The sequence below is a fragment of the Cajanus cajan genome, chromosome 2 (genome assembly GCF_000230855.2).
Source record: "Cajanus cajan strain Asha chromosome 2, NIPB_CcT2T_4, whole genome shotgun sequence".
Lineage (NCBI taxonomy): Eukaryota > Viridiplantae > Streptophyta > Magnoliopsida > Fabales > Fabaceae > Cajanus > Cajanus cajan.
Window position 1 is genome coordinate 13,388,037 of NC_138518.1, and position 17,405 is coordinate 13,405,441.

The 17,405-nt window shown below is 30.2% G+C and overlaps 1 protein-coding gene, 1 long non-coding RNA gene and 1 pseudogene across 5 annotated transcripts; all 3 read right to left on the reverse strand.

Annotated features, from left to right (window-relative positions):
- Window positions 1–750: 750 nt before the first annotated feature.
- Window positions 751–4,937, reverse strand: LOC145954161 (uncharacterized). 4 transcript variants are annotated; one of them, XR_014431318.1, is made up of 6 exons: window positions 4,645–4,937; window positions 4,306–4,371; window positions 4,068–4,149; window positions 3,313–3,400; window positions 2,989–3,045; window positions 1,963–2,039 (listed from the first exon to the last, which is right to left on the reverse strand). It is a non-coding gene; the product is annotated as an uncharacterized LOC145954161 (long non-coding RNA). The 4 variants fall into 4 exon arrangements; XR_014431319.1 differs by lacking the exons at window positions 1,963–2,039; window positions 2,989–3,045 and adding an exon at window positions 751–1,008 and having other exon boundaries at window positions 4,645–4,935; XR_014431317.1 differs by lacking the exon at window positions 2,989–3,045 and having other exon boundaries at window positions 1,957–2,039; window positions 4,645–4,934.
- A 987-nt stretch (window positions 4,938–5,924) lies between these two features.
- Window positions 5,925–10,777, reverse strand: LOC109788526 (2-oxoglutarate-dependent dioxygenase DAO). Its single transcript, XM_020347269.2, has 3 exons — window positions 9,801–10,777; window positions 6,992–7,313; window positions 5,925–6,479 (listed from the first exon to the last, which is right to left on the reverse strand). The coding sequence occupies exons 1-3, from the start codon at window positions 10,307–10,309 to the stop codon at window positions 6,213–6,215; spliced, it is 1,098 nt and encodes a 365-aa protein (XP_020202858.2). The 5' UTR covers window positions 10,310–10,777; the 3' UTR covers window positions 5,925–6,212.
- A 2,642-nt stretch (window positions 10,778–13,419) lies between these two features.
- LOC145955251 (putative galacturonosyltransferase 14 pseudogene) lies at window positions 13,420–14,463 on the reverse strand (annotated as a pseudogene).
- Between the last annotated feature and the right edge of the window lie 2,942 nt (window positions 14,464–17,405).

Sequence of the window (17,405 nt, forward strand, 5' to 3'; positions counted from 1 at the left end):
GGAAAATTCACTGAAGACATACCCAACTCAATTCTCTCAAGTCAAACAATTAAAAGCATAATTAACACTGAAGACATACTTTGATGCCATCAATTAACTAAACGCATACATCGTTTTCACAATAATCTTTTGATTTCATCAATCTTCATCTAACTCTATAAATTAAGAGTTTTCTAGAAGAACTACATATACACATACATTCAAAAATAATCTAGATCAACACAATTCATTTCATCTATAATACAAAGATCATCCATAAAGTCCATACGAAATCATAGAAAAAGAAAATTTTTTTAGTATACAAATCAAAATCATGAATTGTCCCAAGAACATAGCACTACTAGAATTTTTTCTATTACCTAAGGATTTTCCTAGGAATTTTTCATTAAAATTTGTAGGAAATAAGTTTTTTACGAATTTTTCTACAAATTTATTTTCGCAGCTAATACCTTCGTGGATAATTGTTTCTTGTCAATTTCAAAATTCGCAAAAAAAATTCTTATGATTTTTACTAAAAAAAAATCTATAGAAAACTTTCTTGCAAAAAAAAATGGCAGCAAACTTTCTTGTGAAAAAAAATTATTAAAAAATTTGCAAAAAATATTCTACAAATTTTAAAATCCACAAAATTTTTGCAAGAAATTTTCCACGAAAATTAAAATTTGCAAGTAAATTTCTTGCAAAATTAAAATTTCCCAAGTAAATTTCTTGCAAAATTAAAATTTTGTAAGTAAATTTTCTGCAAAATTTCAAATTCGCAAGTAAATTTCCTAGGAAAAATTGCAAGTAATTTTTTTATAATGGTTTACACCTCTTCTTCCCCCTCCAAATTCCCCCGTACTGGAGGGACTAAAATTAGATGAATGCTCAAGATTCCCCTCACTGTTTATATGCAACATGCTAGAGTTGCCTTTTACTGGGTTGGCTCTGTTGGCAACCCACACAACTGTCTTCACTGGTATTGACTTGTACCATATTCCCAAGTAACGTTCTGCACCACTTCCTGGACTGAAGAAACCCAATTCAAAAGTACCCTCTTCAGATCACCAAACTCAACAATAATGCACGTACCACAAAATAAACAAATGGCAACACTAACGTAGATCACCATGTTAAGAAAGTAAAGCATGTAAACCATTGTAATATCCCAGTCAAAATGTGCCAAGGAATAATTAATTGTAATATTGCAATTAATTATAACTGTAGACATTACAGGCTCACGAGACGAATCTCTTCCATTCAACATGTGATGAGAAAAAAAATGTTATATCATGGTTGCTGATATATCTTTCTTCGTTAGAATTTTCTTGATATGGAGGATCTAATATCAGCTTATTCAAAGTTGTTCTTGTGACCGCTGAAGATGAAACGTTCTATTCGTTGATCGATCGGTCTATATATCATCTCTATATGGTAAGCTGATTTGGGTCCCATAGAAGAGGAAAACAAAATCATCACCATATATATACAATGCAGATACATGCATGAATACTAGCTTCGAGGGAAAAAACAACCTAAAATTTTAAAATATTTTAAAAATAATAATCCAAATCTATCTCAATAAAAGACCTTGTCTTCTAGCTAATAGGAGCTCTCATAAATCCACAATTTGTACCTTAATTAAGTACATATACATATGTGCATATGCATTATAGATATTTATCCATCATGATCAGCTGATGAACTAATCAATGAATTCGGTAAAAATATATATTTAAGAGAGTTGGATTGATAGAATGGCCTTGGGCTTACAAAGCATAAGTTAAATGGATTAATATAGAATGCTATTAATTAGAAGAAAAACTACTCCAGATAACTAGGCAATTGCCTCCATAAATGGATGCCTCAAAGGATAAGATCGGACAGGAAAGCATGATCAACATCCATACAATGTCTATTGTTGGTAAATAAAGCAAAAGAAAATCAAGGAACTCTGGAAAGGTAGAAAATGTGAAACAAAAAGGTCTTAATTTCTTCAATAGATGCCCATATTTCCATCATGACATGCCTGCTGCACCAAAAACACTAAATTTCCTTGTCTACATCATGCAGCATTTCTGTGTTATTCTACATGAAACTGACATTCGACTACAAACATTTGTCCTTAATTGATTAACAAGCGTTTAAGATGTCAACAAATATGTAAAAGAAAGAATTTAATTTCTGTTTAAGTTAAACTTTTTTTTTTTCTGTTTAACATCATATTTTATATTACTGAAGTGAGTGCAAAAGTTTAGTTAATATCTCTAGTCATTTAATCAGATGCTAAATTCATTCTTCAAAAAGCGGTCCATGAAGCAGGGGGAGGGTTCTTATAAATCTAAGCATCTGAGTAGTAAATGGATTACAGTGCTCTACTTTCCTGAACAATAACACTGATAGATGCAAAAATTACTCAACTTTATGATGCTTTTGAAGATTCTTAGTTTGCTACTAATGATGCTTTTTTTATTGTATGAGTTAGGATTTGAGAACAGAATGTTCGTCTTAAATAGGACAAGTAAATACAATGCAAGTTTTTTAACTTTTAATGCTTCAGGATTCTGTGATTTGTGTTGGCCCCAAGTGCTTGCATTCCTGAATATATATATAGAGATAAAAGCATATGACAGAAACCATTTGGCTACTTGAACAAATGGTGCAGGACTATTGTAGGAGTCATGGGACCAACAGGGAAACAAGCGCATAAGGCCCTGTTCTATTTCACTTTATAGCTCTGAATCAGTGTAGATAAGAAGAGAAACAACATTGAATGCATGATCATATCATGTGCCATTATGAACCACATTTTTATGTACGTCAAAGTCTAATCAACATAACATGAAATTTTCAAAAGAGAAGTGGTATGAAGGAGGGACATCCGTGATCCATTATCCAGAACTCTCAGGCCAATACTAGAACAACTTAAGACAGTTAAATACTAGAGCCTACATAAAACTTGGAAGTCAGCAAGAAAGCTTCAAAAAATAAAATAGAAAACTTCCTCACATCAGATCTGGAGTCTACAACAATTCCTAGAACAGAATCCTCTGCATGTAGCACATACTGAGTAAAACAAAATAAATCAGAATACAGAAGAAAACAAAATTTTATATGCATTAGGAGATAAGTTTTCTGGAATAATGCAAACTGCTAACAGTCAAAAATCAGCATATTAATAGCATTTACTTATAGCAATTTGACAGTAAATTCATATGGCAGTGAGAAAGAAGCATATTAACCACTAACAGTCAAAAATCAGCATTGTCATTTCAGTCAAAGCCACGCCTTTACACATTAATAGATAGATCATGACCACAGTATTATACTCACCCTCTTCAGAGAATTTTCAACCCAGTACTTATTAGGCTCTGGAAACCTTAGTCTGCCCGCCTTTCATTACAGAAATCACATCACCGTCCTAGAAAATTGACATAAACGATAATCCATTCTATTAACATCATTGAACAGACAGAAAAAATGCAAGAACTATCATCATGTATTATATCCGTTTTGTTTAAAAATGCTAAATGAGGAGATGAATCAACAATACAAATTCAAAACAGATAATTAAGTTCACGTTAATGAAATTTATGAGTTTTGTATCACTTCATCCCTACACAGAAGAAGAATAGCCACTTCATAAGTTCCAAGAGATTTAAAAATTTCAGAGCTGAGCATATCTGAATATGAACCGCATCTAGCATACATATAAACTAAAAACAGATAATTAAGGAACAAACATAGCATCCTTAAATCAGTTATTGTTGAAAATGAAGGGTGTTGCGTGTAACCAACTAAAAAATGTGAGAGATGGGAACTAGAATGTTAATGTGTGTTATAAGATTCTATTCGGATATAAGTTTATAAATAGTTTTGCTAACTTCTCTGTCGAAAAGTATTTTTTATTATCTATGGAAAAGTTCTCAAACAATTGATAATGATTAAAATTTGTCAAACATTATGTGTCACTGTTTACAGATTGGAAAGCTGAAATTGATGTCTAGAAGTGAATAAACATGCAAAATCTACAAGAGGAGAAAAATCTTCCATTAACAATGCCAAAACACAATCACACCAGTGCTTACTTTTAGAGACAAAATCACGCCAAGAGTACTTTATTCTAGTCTCTTTTATAATATCCTTCGTTGGTTCCACCAGAGGCTTAATCTACAAACCACAAATAAGACAATCGAACATACATGCACATAAGCAAACTACAGTACATGTACCTTTATAGAGGGCACACAATTTTTCAACTATAGAATGATTTCGAAAAAAGAAAAAGAAAAAAGAGAATGAGAAACTGCATGAGAGAAATACTACTCATTAACTGTAGAATCAATCTCCTTTGTATTATCAGTTGCATGCTCATTCAAAACATTCCTTGACCTGAAAATTAGTAAAGTAAAACATCAATTACACTACACAGAGTAGAACACCCAAAATCTTGGTAAAAGGAAAATAAGATAAAAACAAATTACAAATTACAAAACAAAAGATAAATTAGGAAAATGAGAGACAAAACAAAAGGAGAGTTTGTCTTCTTCTTTAACCTATGAAGATACATAGAATTCGAAATAAGATAAATTACAAATTACAACGAAGAAGCACGAAAAGAGTAAATAAATCACCGCAAAATCAAAAGAAAATCATTATATTTACTTGAGCAAGTCACTGGTGCGATGCAATCTAAAAGGTGACGGAGGAACGATCTTAAGAGGTGACGGAGGAATGAGTTTCTCTACGTTGTGGATTTGTATGCAGTGTGGTGCGGTGGGTTTCTCGTGTTTCTCTAAGCAGTGGGTACGATAGCGGTGGGTACGGTGCGGTGGATTAACACAACTAAAACTTTTTAATATGCGGTGGGTACGGTGCGGTGGATTGCATAGGAGGAATGAAATTAATTTTGAATAAACACAAATCAGCTTTTGTATATGTTTGTTGAAACGTACGTGCTGTGCGTGGGTTTCTTGTGGGTGGATTTCTTGTGGGTTTCATACTAAAATGAGTTTTTTTTAGTTTTTAAATTAATAAAAAAACTATAAATAAATAAATTAAATTAAATATATTTTCCTGCTAATTTAATTTATAAGAAAAATTACAGAAAACATATTTTGACATTACTTAAAAATTTAACATTTCTTGCAAATTTATATTCTAAATAAAATTTGAAGGAAATTCCTACCATTTTTTCTAGAAATTTTTATTGGCAAAAAAATTCATAAAATTAATAATTTTTGGTAGAAAATTTTGTAAGAATTTTCTGCGAACTCAAAGTCACAAAAATACTCATAATAATTTTTGAAAATTCTTTTTTGGTAGAAATTTTCGTAGTAATTTCATGCGAATATTTTTTTGCATAAAATTTTGTAGGAAAATACTATATTTCTAGTAGTGTAGAAGAACAAACAACAAGGTTGGGGTCAACTTGTTACCTAATAGATAACACACATCCTAGAGAGAGAACTTTCACTCCCCGACACCTTAACGCTTGATGAAAGAAAAAGATGTTCAAGGTGCTCTCTTGCTGCATCGGTGCTCTCTTCATGGGAATTCATGAGTTGAGAGAAGAAAGAGCATAAGATAGAAGTGTAAAAAGATTTGATTACAAAACTCCTTTCAATTAACTCCTAACCCAACGTTAACTCCTTCGATAAAATAGATTAATTTCAGTTACACATCTTTTCCCTCACATTTGATTAAATCCATTACAATTAAAACAATTATACATATCCCCCAAAATAACTCTATAATATAATTAATATATCTTTCCCAAAACCCTTCTTGAAACATATTTTAATTATTTTCAAAAAGTTTTTCTTTTTTATATATATAAAACATACTTAATTATTTTTATAGCTCATATATTATTTTGTAAAACACCTTTAAATTAATTAAAATATACCTTATTATTTTTAGAAAAGGTAAGGTATTACACTTTTCTCGATTTTTAACAAACTCAATAATGACACAATTTAAAACTAAAGTAAAACACAGCACAATAACATAATCTAAATTAAAACATCCACTCCCCATCCGGGTACAAAACATGAATAAGTACTAGGATTCTTGCAACTATTCCCGAATTATAAACACACACACAAGTAATTGGAAAATAAAGACAGACCAAACTAAATGGCTTTTGTAAAATGGATGGAGCATTTACTTTATCGCCAACTTTACTTTTCAATCGTTTTGTTGGTGATATATGTTTCCATGCAAACAAATCCCTAACCAATGCGAAATTGATTAACGGCATCACGAGCACTTTTTCCTGTTGTAGCTTTTAACCCCCTCAAATCTTCATACTTGATCTTCATCAATTCATCAAACTTAAATGGTCGATAGAGTTGTGCATGGTCAAGTTCCACCAACTTTGATGGGGCCTCGACATTACCATCTCTTGGTGACATAAATGCACCAATTGAATAACGAGCAGCTGCTTCCTTGCATACTACACGGTGCCTCACATTTCGAAACCTTCCATTGCTCCAAACCTGTACAAAGATATATTTATTTTCGAGAGTATACTAACGTGTACAAATATTAAAATAAAGTTTCAAGTGATTCAAAGAAATAAAAAGCTTAATTGATCTTTTTGTTACTTATGTTTCATAAATTTGTAAATATTTTCACTTAACTTTTGAAATTTCACGTATTGTTACAAAACTTTCAAAAATTTGCATATATTTTGTCATCCTGATAGTTATGATATTATTAATTATCATTGACATGATATTTGTTAATCGTTGACATGTTATACTATGTTATATTATTATCTATATGACACATTAACAAATTATGTCAACAGTCAATAGGATACATTTATAATAAACATATTATGTCAATGGTCAATCACCGATATAAGAACTAATAGGATGACAAAATATGAAAATTTTCAAAAGTTTAATGAAAAATATACAATTTTAAAAGTTGGGTAACAAAATTAACAAAATTGTAAAAAGTGCAATTAAGCTTATATAAAATTGAGTTGCTAAGGTATGCTTACATGTCCAGCATCTCCGATAATGCAAAAGAAAGACCCTATTTTAGGAGGAACGGCAATAAATGAGCTCGAATGTTCATCCATCAACTCAAGACCACTAACAGTTTCATCATCATGAAGTAGTGTGATAAATCCTGTATCTGAATGCAGTTCTGCTCCAATGGAGCCCATAGCTTCTGGGGTGAAATTATATTTCATAGTCCTAATAATAGATTTCCAATTCTTGAAATAATCGGTATCTTTTATGCCTAAAAATTCAGACAAATTTTGTGATACACTCGATGCTAAGTCATGAACTGCTTGTCCATATGCCTCTATTATTTGTCTGGGAAGCAAACAAACTTAATCAATGTTAAACATATAATCAAACTCTTAAAATATCTTAAATGATAAGGATATGAGAAAGTAATACATATTAAGGTATATTACCAGAGTAAAACTCTAATTGAAAAGTAACATCAATCACATCTATATTACTGTACTTGAATTTTATCTTTGTGAAAACACCAACCACAGTTAGTTATGAATTTGGACTCAAGCTTTATGGAAAACACAGCCAATTCTTCTGTCTTCCAACAACTTTTCTCTATCATAAAATTACGTATAATTCTATATATATATATATATATATTCATTTTTCCTCCCCACTTTTTTTTGTAATACAATCCAAGCCTTTCTTGATTTGTTAAAACACATTCATAAAACTTCTCGTAAGAAAATCCTATATAAACTAGATCGCATATTATTGTTCTAATTATTTTCGTGTTTTTTAACACTTATATAGCGACTGAAGTTTTAAAATAGTTGGTTCATGGTATATAGTATGAGAGTCTATGTAAACTTGTCAAGGCCAAATTGAAATAATGTAAATCTTAGTAGTACACACTTCACAAATTAATTACGATGATAATGAATCCTACAAATAAGAATCTAGGTGGCAGGTATATGTAAAACATTGACTTAAATAATAAATTAAAAATAGAAAATGTTCAAAACCAGAACTTTAAGGCCATTTTTTTTATAATTTTAATTTAAATATTTTATGAATTTTTCTTTGACAACTTAAGTAAAAATAAATCTCATGTTACACGTTACATTTCTGATAATTTTTAGAAAAAATTTAGAATAATTAATTTATCATTAATAACTATAATAACTAAATATGAACCACTATAATCAGTTTAATTAACAGTGAGAGTTGAAATAATATGTATAAGATTTTAAATTTGAAGCATGTTACCATTATTATAATTCTTAATAATAAAAAATAATGACTAAATATAAACAATTAATTTTAAAGAGATCAAAATTTACGATAAAATATGAGGTGTAATTAATAATTCAATTACTGTTAAAAACATATTGGAAACCCTTAGAATGCAGGGAGGGACATGCCACCTTTACACACTTTACAAGCAGCTGAGATACAACACTATCAGGTGACAAATGATTTCAAGAGCTGAAGCAATAGAATGAGAAGGACCTTAGTGCTTTTAGTGTTGGTCCTCTATGTTTTAGAGGGCATGCACTTGCGATATATATCCTTGTTAATAATACTAAATTAAACTACTCAATAGATCGTAGCTCCTCTAAAGATAGTATTCACCTAATTTGTTAATTAAAAAAACAAAATCAACGTATGCATGGTTGATGTTAGACATACACACATAGTAAACCAAGAATGCACTAGTTAAAATATCAATAGGATACTCCTGTCATAAAGTCGACTACAGTTTAAAGTCTTCATATATAAAACACTACTAAAATTTCTCTTATTACATGCAACTTTTTCTGTAAATTTTTATGAATAATTCACAGGAAACTTATTCCTATAAATTTTTTTGCAAAATTTTATCTGCAGGTAATACCTTCGTGGATAATATATTTTTGTGAATTTTAAAATTCGCAAGAAATTTTCCTGCGAAATTTCTTTAGAAAAAATTCGCAGGAAAGTTTCCTGTAAAAAAAATTCGCACGAAACTTTCTTACGAATTTTTTCGCAAGAAATTTTGCAGGAATACTTTTTACAAAAAAAATTAAAGAAATTATTATAAATTCTATCAATAATTCTTCAACTTTCAAATGCTCACAATGAATTCATCAAAAGCATTTGTTTCCATGCCTCCGGCATGTGATACATAATCTTTTAAATTCTAATATTGTAGATTATAAGTCTAACACTCAACCATACAAATCAACTTGTAAGGTAAGTGTTGCCCCAACTTATATACTCTTTAATTATTTTATTTTCAATCGATGTAGGACTTGATGTTTTTTTAAAATATTAAACTTATAAATTTAAATATTTTTTTATTTTTCCTTTAGATTAAAATTTGCAAGAAAATCTACAGGAAAAGTTACCTACAAAATTTTTCTACCATTTAGTAAACATTACTTGCGAATTTATTTTTGTCAGAAAATCTGCAAGAAACAAAATAAAATTCTTACAATATTTTCTGCAAATTTTTACCATGAATTTTTTTTTATGATTATTAAAATTGTAGCAAAATTCGCAAAAAATTTCTGCGAAAATTTTTTTGCAAGAAAATTCGCAAAATATTTCTGCGAATATTTTTTTGCAGAAATGTTCGCAAAAAATTCCTGCAAATATTTTTTCGTAAGAAAATGACACTTTTCTAGTAATGAAATTAAAATTAATAATAAATATATCACTTTTTAATATAATTTTACTAAAATATTTTTTCTCGCTTAACATATATATTCCTTTTATTTATAGTGATTAAATAACTTAAAAGATAACATATTAAAAAAATAATAATATTACTTTGAGAAGATAGTAAAATAAAGGAACCTGTGGTGGTTTGAGACATTCAATTCAGAACAGAAATCTTCAATTGCATGGGGTGATGAATGCATGTCAGAGATTGCCAAACCCTCGTAAATAGAACTTGTTACACTCAATGACACATAGCCATTGTCAGGGAGGATAGCTAATTTGTTGCGGATTTTGATGTCCATGGGAAGGTCATGCAAATGTTTAGCCACTAATTTCATGTCAGCCATGAGTGTTAGTGGAATGGGGTGGTTCATGATCCTGAAACACCCGCATTTCTCACATGCTTCTCTTAGTTTCTTTAACTCATCTTCATCTGATGAAAGTTTCTGGAAATCCACCGCTGGAATACTTGCCTCCATCTCTTCTTTCACTTGCAAGCTTCTTTGTCTTTTCTTTGGACTAGGGTGAAGGGAAAGGAAGGAAATATAGAAACAGAAAAAGTGAGAGTTGTCATATATATAGTACTGTGATGGCTGAGATATGATATAAGGTGGTTTATGTTTCATTATGGTAAAATGTTGCATGATACTCCATTATTTTTTTATACCTATATTATTAATTTGATATATTTATCGACTTTATTAATGTTAACAAATTTATTAACAATTTTTAATGACATGTTTCCTTTCAATATCTATAATATTTTTATTTATAGGACCCAAATATGAGATTTTTTTTTAAGAAGAGTGAATTTAATATTATTTAAATTAATGACTTTGTTAATACTTCTTATTGATACTAGTGAAAAAAAATACTTGATGCTTTCATGTATTTTGTTTTGTTTTGCTTTTTTTTTTTTAAATAGAGTGAGCGGTTTGTAAAAATGATAAAGAAAATAAAATGAAAGAGAAGAGGTGCCCCCGTGGATTTCTCCAATGAATTGAGGGGGTAAAAATGTTGTGACCCGGAAGATAATTAAAGTGTTAAATAGTTTAATAAATTATGGAAATAAAAAACAATTTGTAACATCTCTTAAAATTGTTGTTTGGGGGATTACATTCTACATAACTTCATACAACTCTTTATTAATAAAAGTCTTTCATTGATTAGAATCTTTTGCGAATAATCCTTTTTGAGATGTTTGCATGATAACCTTTAGAATTATCAACTATTCATGCAAACGACCACTAGGATTAGCCTAGTGATTGGGTGAGAAGGAGTTTAGATAGTTAGAAGCATGATGATTTAGGTTCAATCTTCATTGAGACCATTTTTGTAATTTTTCCTATCTTTACAAAAAAAAAATATTCATGCAAACTAACATAAGATTTTTCAATGTGTTTTGTCTTCATTTACACTTTAACATCTGTTTTAGAAAGTCACTGATTCCTAAATTGTTTAAAACTAAATATCCTTATTAATTATAGAGTTCTTTAATAATAAGGCTATGTAATAATAACTATTAATTAACTAAGAAATTAACTATTAATATTATAATTATTTTAATATTTTATTATATATGAGTTTGATTCATTCTCAATTTCTAATTTTCTAAATCTTATAATATACAAGATAAAAATTTAATAAATTATAAAATACTATTAAATTATTTTTCCAATTTTATAATTATCAAATATTTATAGATCAATTAATAATGACATTGATTTGAATAGAATTGATTTTTTTTATTTATTTTTAAATAAAATAATAGAAAAGGATGACATCCGTAACTTTTAGAGAGAGTCAATAACATACTCTAGAATTGAGTTTGAATATTATGTAATGCGCAAATTGCACATGGAAAAAAAAAAATAATTGGGAAAAGAACTTAATAAAAGTAGCCAATAAATGTTTTTATTTTAGAGATTAACCAATATGGATTAAATCGATAAACAGGTACCCCGATAACATAATGACAGAAAATGTCATGCATATAAAAAACAAAATTTCCAGACTTTTAAAATTTTATTTTTTATTTAAAAATCTTTGTCTTTAATATATATCAACAGAAAGTGAGAAAACCAAAGACATTGCATGCATGTCACATGTTACCAATTGAGTTTTTGGTTTGGGTGACCGAGTTAAAGGAAAGTGGTGTCTCTAAGCTGACGCGCTACAATGGTATTGGAATAAGCAAACCAGTATACAGGCTATATACAGACACTACTGAGTTGGACTGCACTTTAATCGGTTCTTGTCCTTTTATGGATTCAGATCATGTGCAGTCACATTTTGGTGCAGTTCTGTTCAGTTTAACTAGTTTCTATCATATAATTTATCCAACCACCCACCTTCTCTCAGGATAATTTATCGCACTTGCTGTCCCGTTTCTCCACGTGACCTCTTTGAATAATTTTTTTTAGTTGGTCTGCAAATTTTGATTATTTTTTGCAGGACACAATTTATAGTTATGCTGGAAAATCAGTTTGTTTCCTTGGAAATGCACATTAATCATTGGATGCAACAATTAATTTCCAAAAGACTCAATACATGGTTCCTGCATGACCTGTTACTAAAAAAAACAAAAAAAATACGTCATTTATAGCCGTTATTTTTATAATTTATAACGGTTAAAAATTGTCACAAATCACATTTTTAACATTGTTAATTTATTAATAATTGTTAGATTTACGGTGATTAAAAACGGTTTATGGCAGTTACTTTCTAAATACTGATTTTAGGAATAAAAAAATTCAATCAATTTGTGAGGGTTTTAAACTGTCACAAAATGTATTTGAATTTGTTTAGAACGATTTTAATCCACCACAATACACAATTTTGTTTCACATTTTTTTTTTTGCAGTTTTAAACTGCCAAAAAATGTCTCCGTATTTGACTTGATTTTAATTTCTGGCGATTTTAAACTATAAAAAATATATATTTTTTTTTACTTATCTCATACTTTCTCTGACAGTTTTAAAATTATCAAAAAATATACTTTATTTTACATTAATTATAATTTAAAACTATATCATTTTTATTATTTTAAAGATATATTTGCAATTATTTTTAAAAATGTATTCTACTTATAAATTGATAAATAATAATCTATATATTTTAGGGATTACTTAAAATAATTTTATTACTTTAAGTATCACTCACGAGATGATAATAATTTGAGGATGAAATTGATGGTTTATTCTATATATATGTAATATATGTATGCATGTGCCTAAACATTTGAACCAATACCACGTCATTAATTTAAAATTCAGAATTTGTTAGAGCTTTAAATTATGATGAATAAATGGATTGCATTAGTTTGAGTATATATGGGCTTTACCTCTTTCAACCAGGTATGATATGTCTCTCTTATGTTTGTTGCTCTCCACATACGCAAATCAAATACATTCATCCCATAATCCCAAGAACACTCATCAGGGTCCAAATGCTGTGCAATGAGGGGGTGGGAAAAAATGAAGTAGTTCCTAAAATGCTTAGACATTACCCACTCATCTTCGCCTCTACAAGTTTCCACGGCTCCATTAACTTTTCCATTCAGATCAATTTCCCAAAGCGGAGACAAGTCACGTTGAACCACAACATCATCATCCAAAAAAACCACCTTGTCAAGGTTTGGGAAAATTTGTTCAACACACACAAGGCAAACACAATCGGCACAAACAAGAGAAGGAAAATTTTCTCCAAAATGTAAAATGTTCCTGTCAAATTAGCTCATAAGCTTGGTACATAAGTGCTAAACGCTAATAAAACAATGTAAATATTCCATAAAACACCACTTTCTTTAATTATTGTAATTTGTGAGAACTCAGTGATCTTCAGTACTGATAAGCCACTTTTGCCACTACAAATTCAGTTAAGAAGCTTTTATGAGCTTAAAATGTAGAATTTATTTACAGATAATATTTAACTTGGAGTGAGCCAATATAGAAACCATGTTCTAAGGTCTTAGGTCAATCATTCATTTCAAGTTTCATTCACTCACTATATACTATAAAATATAAAAATCACATACAATATAAGATTCTTTGCCAAACCTAATAAAAATGCATTATTCCCATTTTTTTGGTGAATTATGACCCGAAAAGATTCAATTTCACCAATATTTAGAGAAAGAGAACAAACGAATTGAGAAAGAAGACAATGAGCGATAATTGTTGAATCCAACTTGCCGCAGGTATGTAAATGCAAAGATAATTGAGTAAAGATATATACTTTGGACTTCTCGCCTGCAACGTGGAGGCAAATTTACATGGATTGGTATCACTAAGATTGGCTTCAGAAAAATGATTCCTATGGTAGTAATTCCTGATCCCATTTTGATTTTCTACGGTTTCAAGCACTGGAACATTTTCTCTAATCAACCAGTCAAACTGGTGAATGCCTCTAACTTCAACTATAGTAGGAGAGGCTGGATTTAGTGTAAACCATGAGTGATACCAACGTAAGTTTTTTTGTCAGTGATGACATGGAAAACTATATTCTCAGGTTTTTGAGATGACTGCCCAGTAAAGTAACAACTACTGAAGTAGCCAAGATGTTATCAGTTGAAACAATAAAATGATGGTAAGAGTTGTCAGACACTGTGGGTAGTAACTCTGGAGCAGGCAGTTGTTTACTGGCATGAGCATTTGACGAATACTCATCAGTCAAACGCAAAGACAGACAATGAATCCCTTTAGGGATTGAACTTGCTGCAAAGTGTTTATTCATCAGCTCTGAAAATTTAGATTGTCTGATTTCTCTCTCAAATTTCTCCATCTGTTCAAAGAAACATTGCAATGCTTATCATAATAAATGTGTGAATGCTATGGGATAATAATAAACCAAAAATATACACATTGTCTTTGCGTTCATAATAGTCTTGTATATACACACTAATTTCTTAAACTCCTAGCATAAGCCATAAAGCAATGGTTACCGTTTATTAATAATTAGGGCTGTAAACCGAAATCAAGATGAACACAATAATGATACAAAGTACTGCATAATATATATTTGTGACGAGAGTATGAAGACCTCAAAAAATACTACCAACTGAAGATAAATAGGAATTAAATATTCAACATCTCTACATAGTTGAAATGAAAAGAATGTTTAAAGTTTAAACAAATAAAGGAAAAAGAATAAAAACATAAAAGTTGTGACAGGGAAACCAAAACGTAAAATAGTAATGTAAAATGATTTCAAGATAAGCCTTAATCTTTACTACAAGGTGTCGGCTATATATGCAAGTATCAAGCAGAAGTAAATAGACAAAGGCAAAAAAATGTGTCAAAGATAACCAAAATATGCACAACTTGAGGAAAGAACATTGCATTTCTAATTGTTGTAAATTTATGATCATCACCTATCAATTCCATAACATTTAATACACTATTAGCTATCACAAAATCATTTAAATAAAGATTGAACACAACAGTCTCTAGTTTCCCAAGATGTACGAAGATATAAGGACACAGAAACATGCTTGCTCAATGCAAAGCCCATGCATAACAATTAACAAATGCATTCCCAAACTAAACTAGCAAAACAAAATATCTCCAATGATATTCCACCATAAATCACCTAATGATACATAACTTTTACACTGAACCTTGGCACACCTCGGAATAACCAATGCATTAGTTTAATATCATAGAACTTAGTGTAGTCCACAACACAAATTCCTTGAATTCATTAATTCTAACTTCTAAGAACACAAATATAACACTGAAAAGTTAACTAACCGCACCACTTTTGTCAAACCATGTACCACAACATCTTCTGTGACTTCGTTTACACAATCTTCCATTTCTATGCAGTAACAGAGGAACAAAATTTCATATACTAAATACTATATATCCAGCACTAAAGCTGTCCCAATTATTCATGCAAGATGATTCGACAAATTACATTAGAAAGGTTAGTCATTATCAAGCTAGAAAAATTTGCGTAATAATAAAAACCAATTGTTTGCAACAACAACGCTTATAAGTTATATATACCCATAAAATCGCTCAAAATTGATAGTAATAACACAACAAAAAAATATTAAGAGCTCACATAAAGTGTGTCCTCACATCGGTATGTAGCGTTTCAATGTCTGTTTCGTCATAACAACAACTCCAACAACGACGCCGTCAACAGCACCCGCCACCGTCGCTGATTGCGCCCTTCTCGCGGTGCGGTACAGACATCGTCGTGCCCTATGCAGCCACGATCCCGCTCTTGATGCTAATTGGATTCCTGCAAGTGCGAAAACATTTGTTACTGAACCTAAAGAAAGCTTTGAAAAGATTAAAAGGAATTGAACATTCTGGTGGTTTGAAACCGCTAGAAAATGTGATCACTTGTGGCAATTAACATTTGTGCCATAAAGTTAACATTTTTTGGCGGCTTATTGAGACGGCTAGAAAATAACCGCCAATAATTACCTAATTTTTATTAAGACCTACACATGGATCTTACTTCAATGAACTGATCAAACACTGATTCCACTACAGACAACAAAATATCATGAAACTCAAAAATTGATATAGCCAAAACTGAACATCACAATAAATGTCTTGAACATAACATACAAAGCTGGAACTAATATAGCCAAAACTTGAGAGAAAAGGCTCTTATGCTCAAAGCTTTGTCTTTGGACAATTAATTTGCATCGGTCTAATGAGTATGTAAGCATCAAAAGTAAATTTATATCATAATTCAATACAATAACCATCAGAATTGAAAAGATTTGTCTTCATCCATTATCAAGTGACTCCTACATTATGACAAGAAAAAGGCATAAAATCACTACAAGGTATAATATTCAAGGTTTTTAATACGTTAATCATGAGTGAACTTACCATCAATAATCTCGTAAAACTAAATTGATTTCTAGTTGCTTGGGAGAACTCATATTCTGGATGTTCCAAATTAGATAAGCCACACTCCATTTTACTTAAAGATTCATTAACCTTCAATGAACATGAGAAAATTAATAAATAGGCAAGAAAGGTAACACAAATAATGTTATAACCATAAAATTGTATATCGTATGTTGTTGACTTGGTGTAACCTTTAGAGTTTTAGCCTTTCTTTTCTTTGTAGATTGAAGCTCAACCCAACCTTTTAATTGTTTATGTCTCCTTGGCCCAAGTCGCTTCTTAAACCATTTTACTTGTGTCTCATCTTCTCTTGTTAGTATAGGAGCACTATATTCATCATTGGCCATTATATTTTCTTCTAATCGAACCTCCTTTACATACTTCCACAAGTCATGATTTCCTTGTTCTACAGTTTGGTGCAATTTTTTTGAAGTAGAGACCTCGACTGCTAATCTAATCATAGAGAGGCAAACTTGCTTATATCAACGTGTGCTATCTAATTTTGGATCTTCCACAACCTCATTTTTTCTTATGTCCTATATAATACCATTATGTGCATCTCTTGTCCACCTCTTTAGGATGTATTGATTGGTAACAAGTTTAATATCATTTGCCTTGAAGACCTTCAATGCATGGCAGCAAAACATTCCAAATGTCTCAAATTTTCTAGAACTAAATGGTATGGAAAGTTGTATTGGATCAAATAACACTCACCATTCTCCTTCCTCTTTGACCAAGGTAATGACATACTCGAATAGAATTTGTGATACGTCCATTTCTTGTATGCAAGTAGCTAAAAATAAAGCAAACTCATTACTAAACACATAAAAAAATTATAGGTATGTATACCTCTGCAAGATGTAGT

Coding starts and splice junctions, on each gene's coding strand:
- LOC109788526 (XM_020347269.2), bottom strand. CDS start 10,309: ATGCAACATTTTACCATAATGAAACATAAACCACCTTATATCATATCT. Junction 7,314..9,800: donor AATGTCTCAAACCACCACAG/GTTCCTTTATTT, acceptor TTTGCTTCCCAG/ACAAATAATAGAGGCATATG. Junction 6,480..6,991: donor TTATCGGAGATGCTGGACAT/GTAAGCATACCT, acceptor ATCTTTGTACAG/GTTTGGAGCAATGGAAGGTT.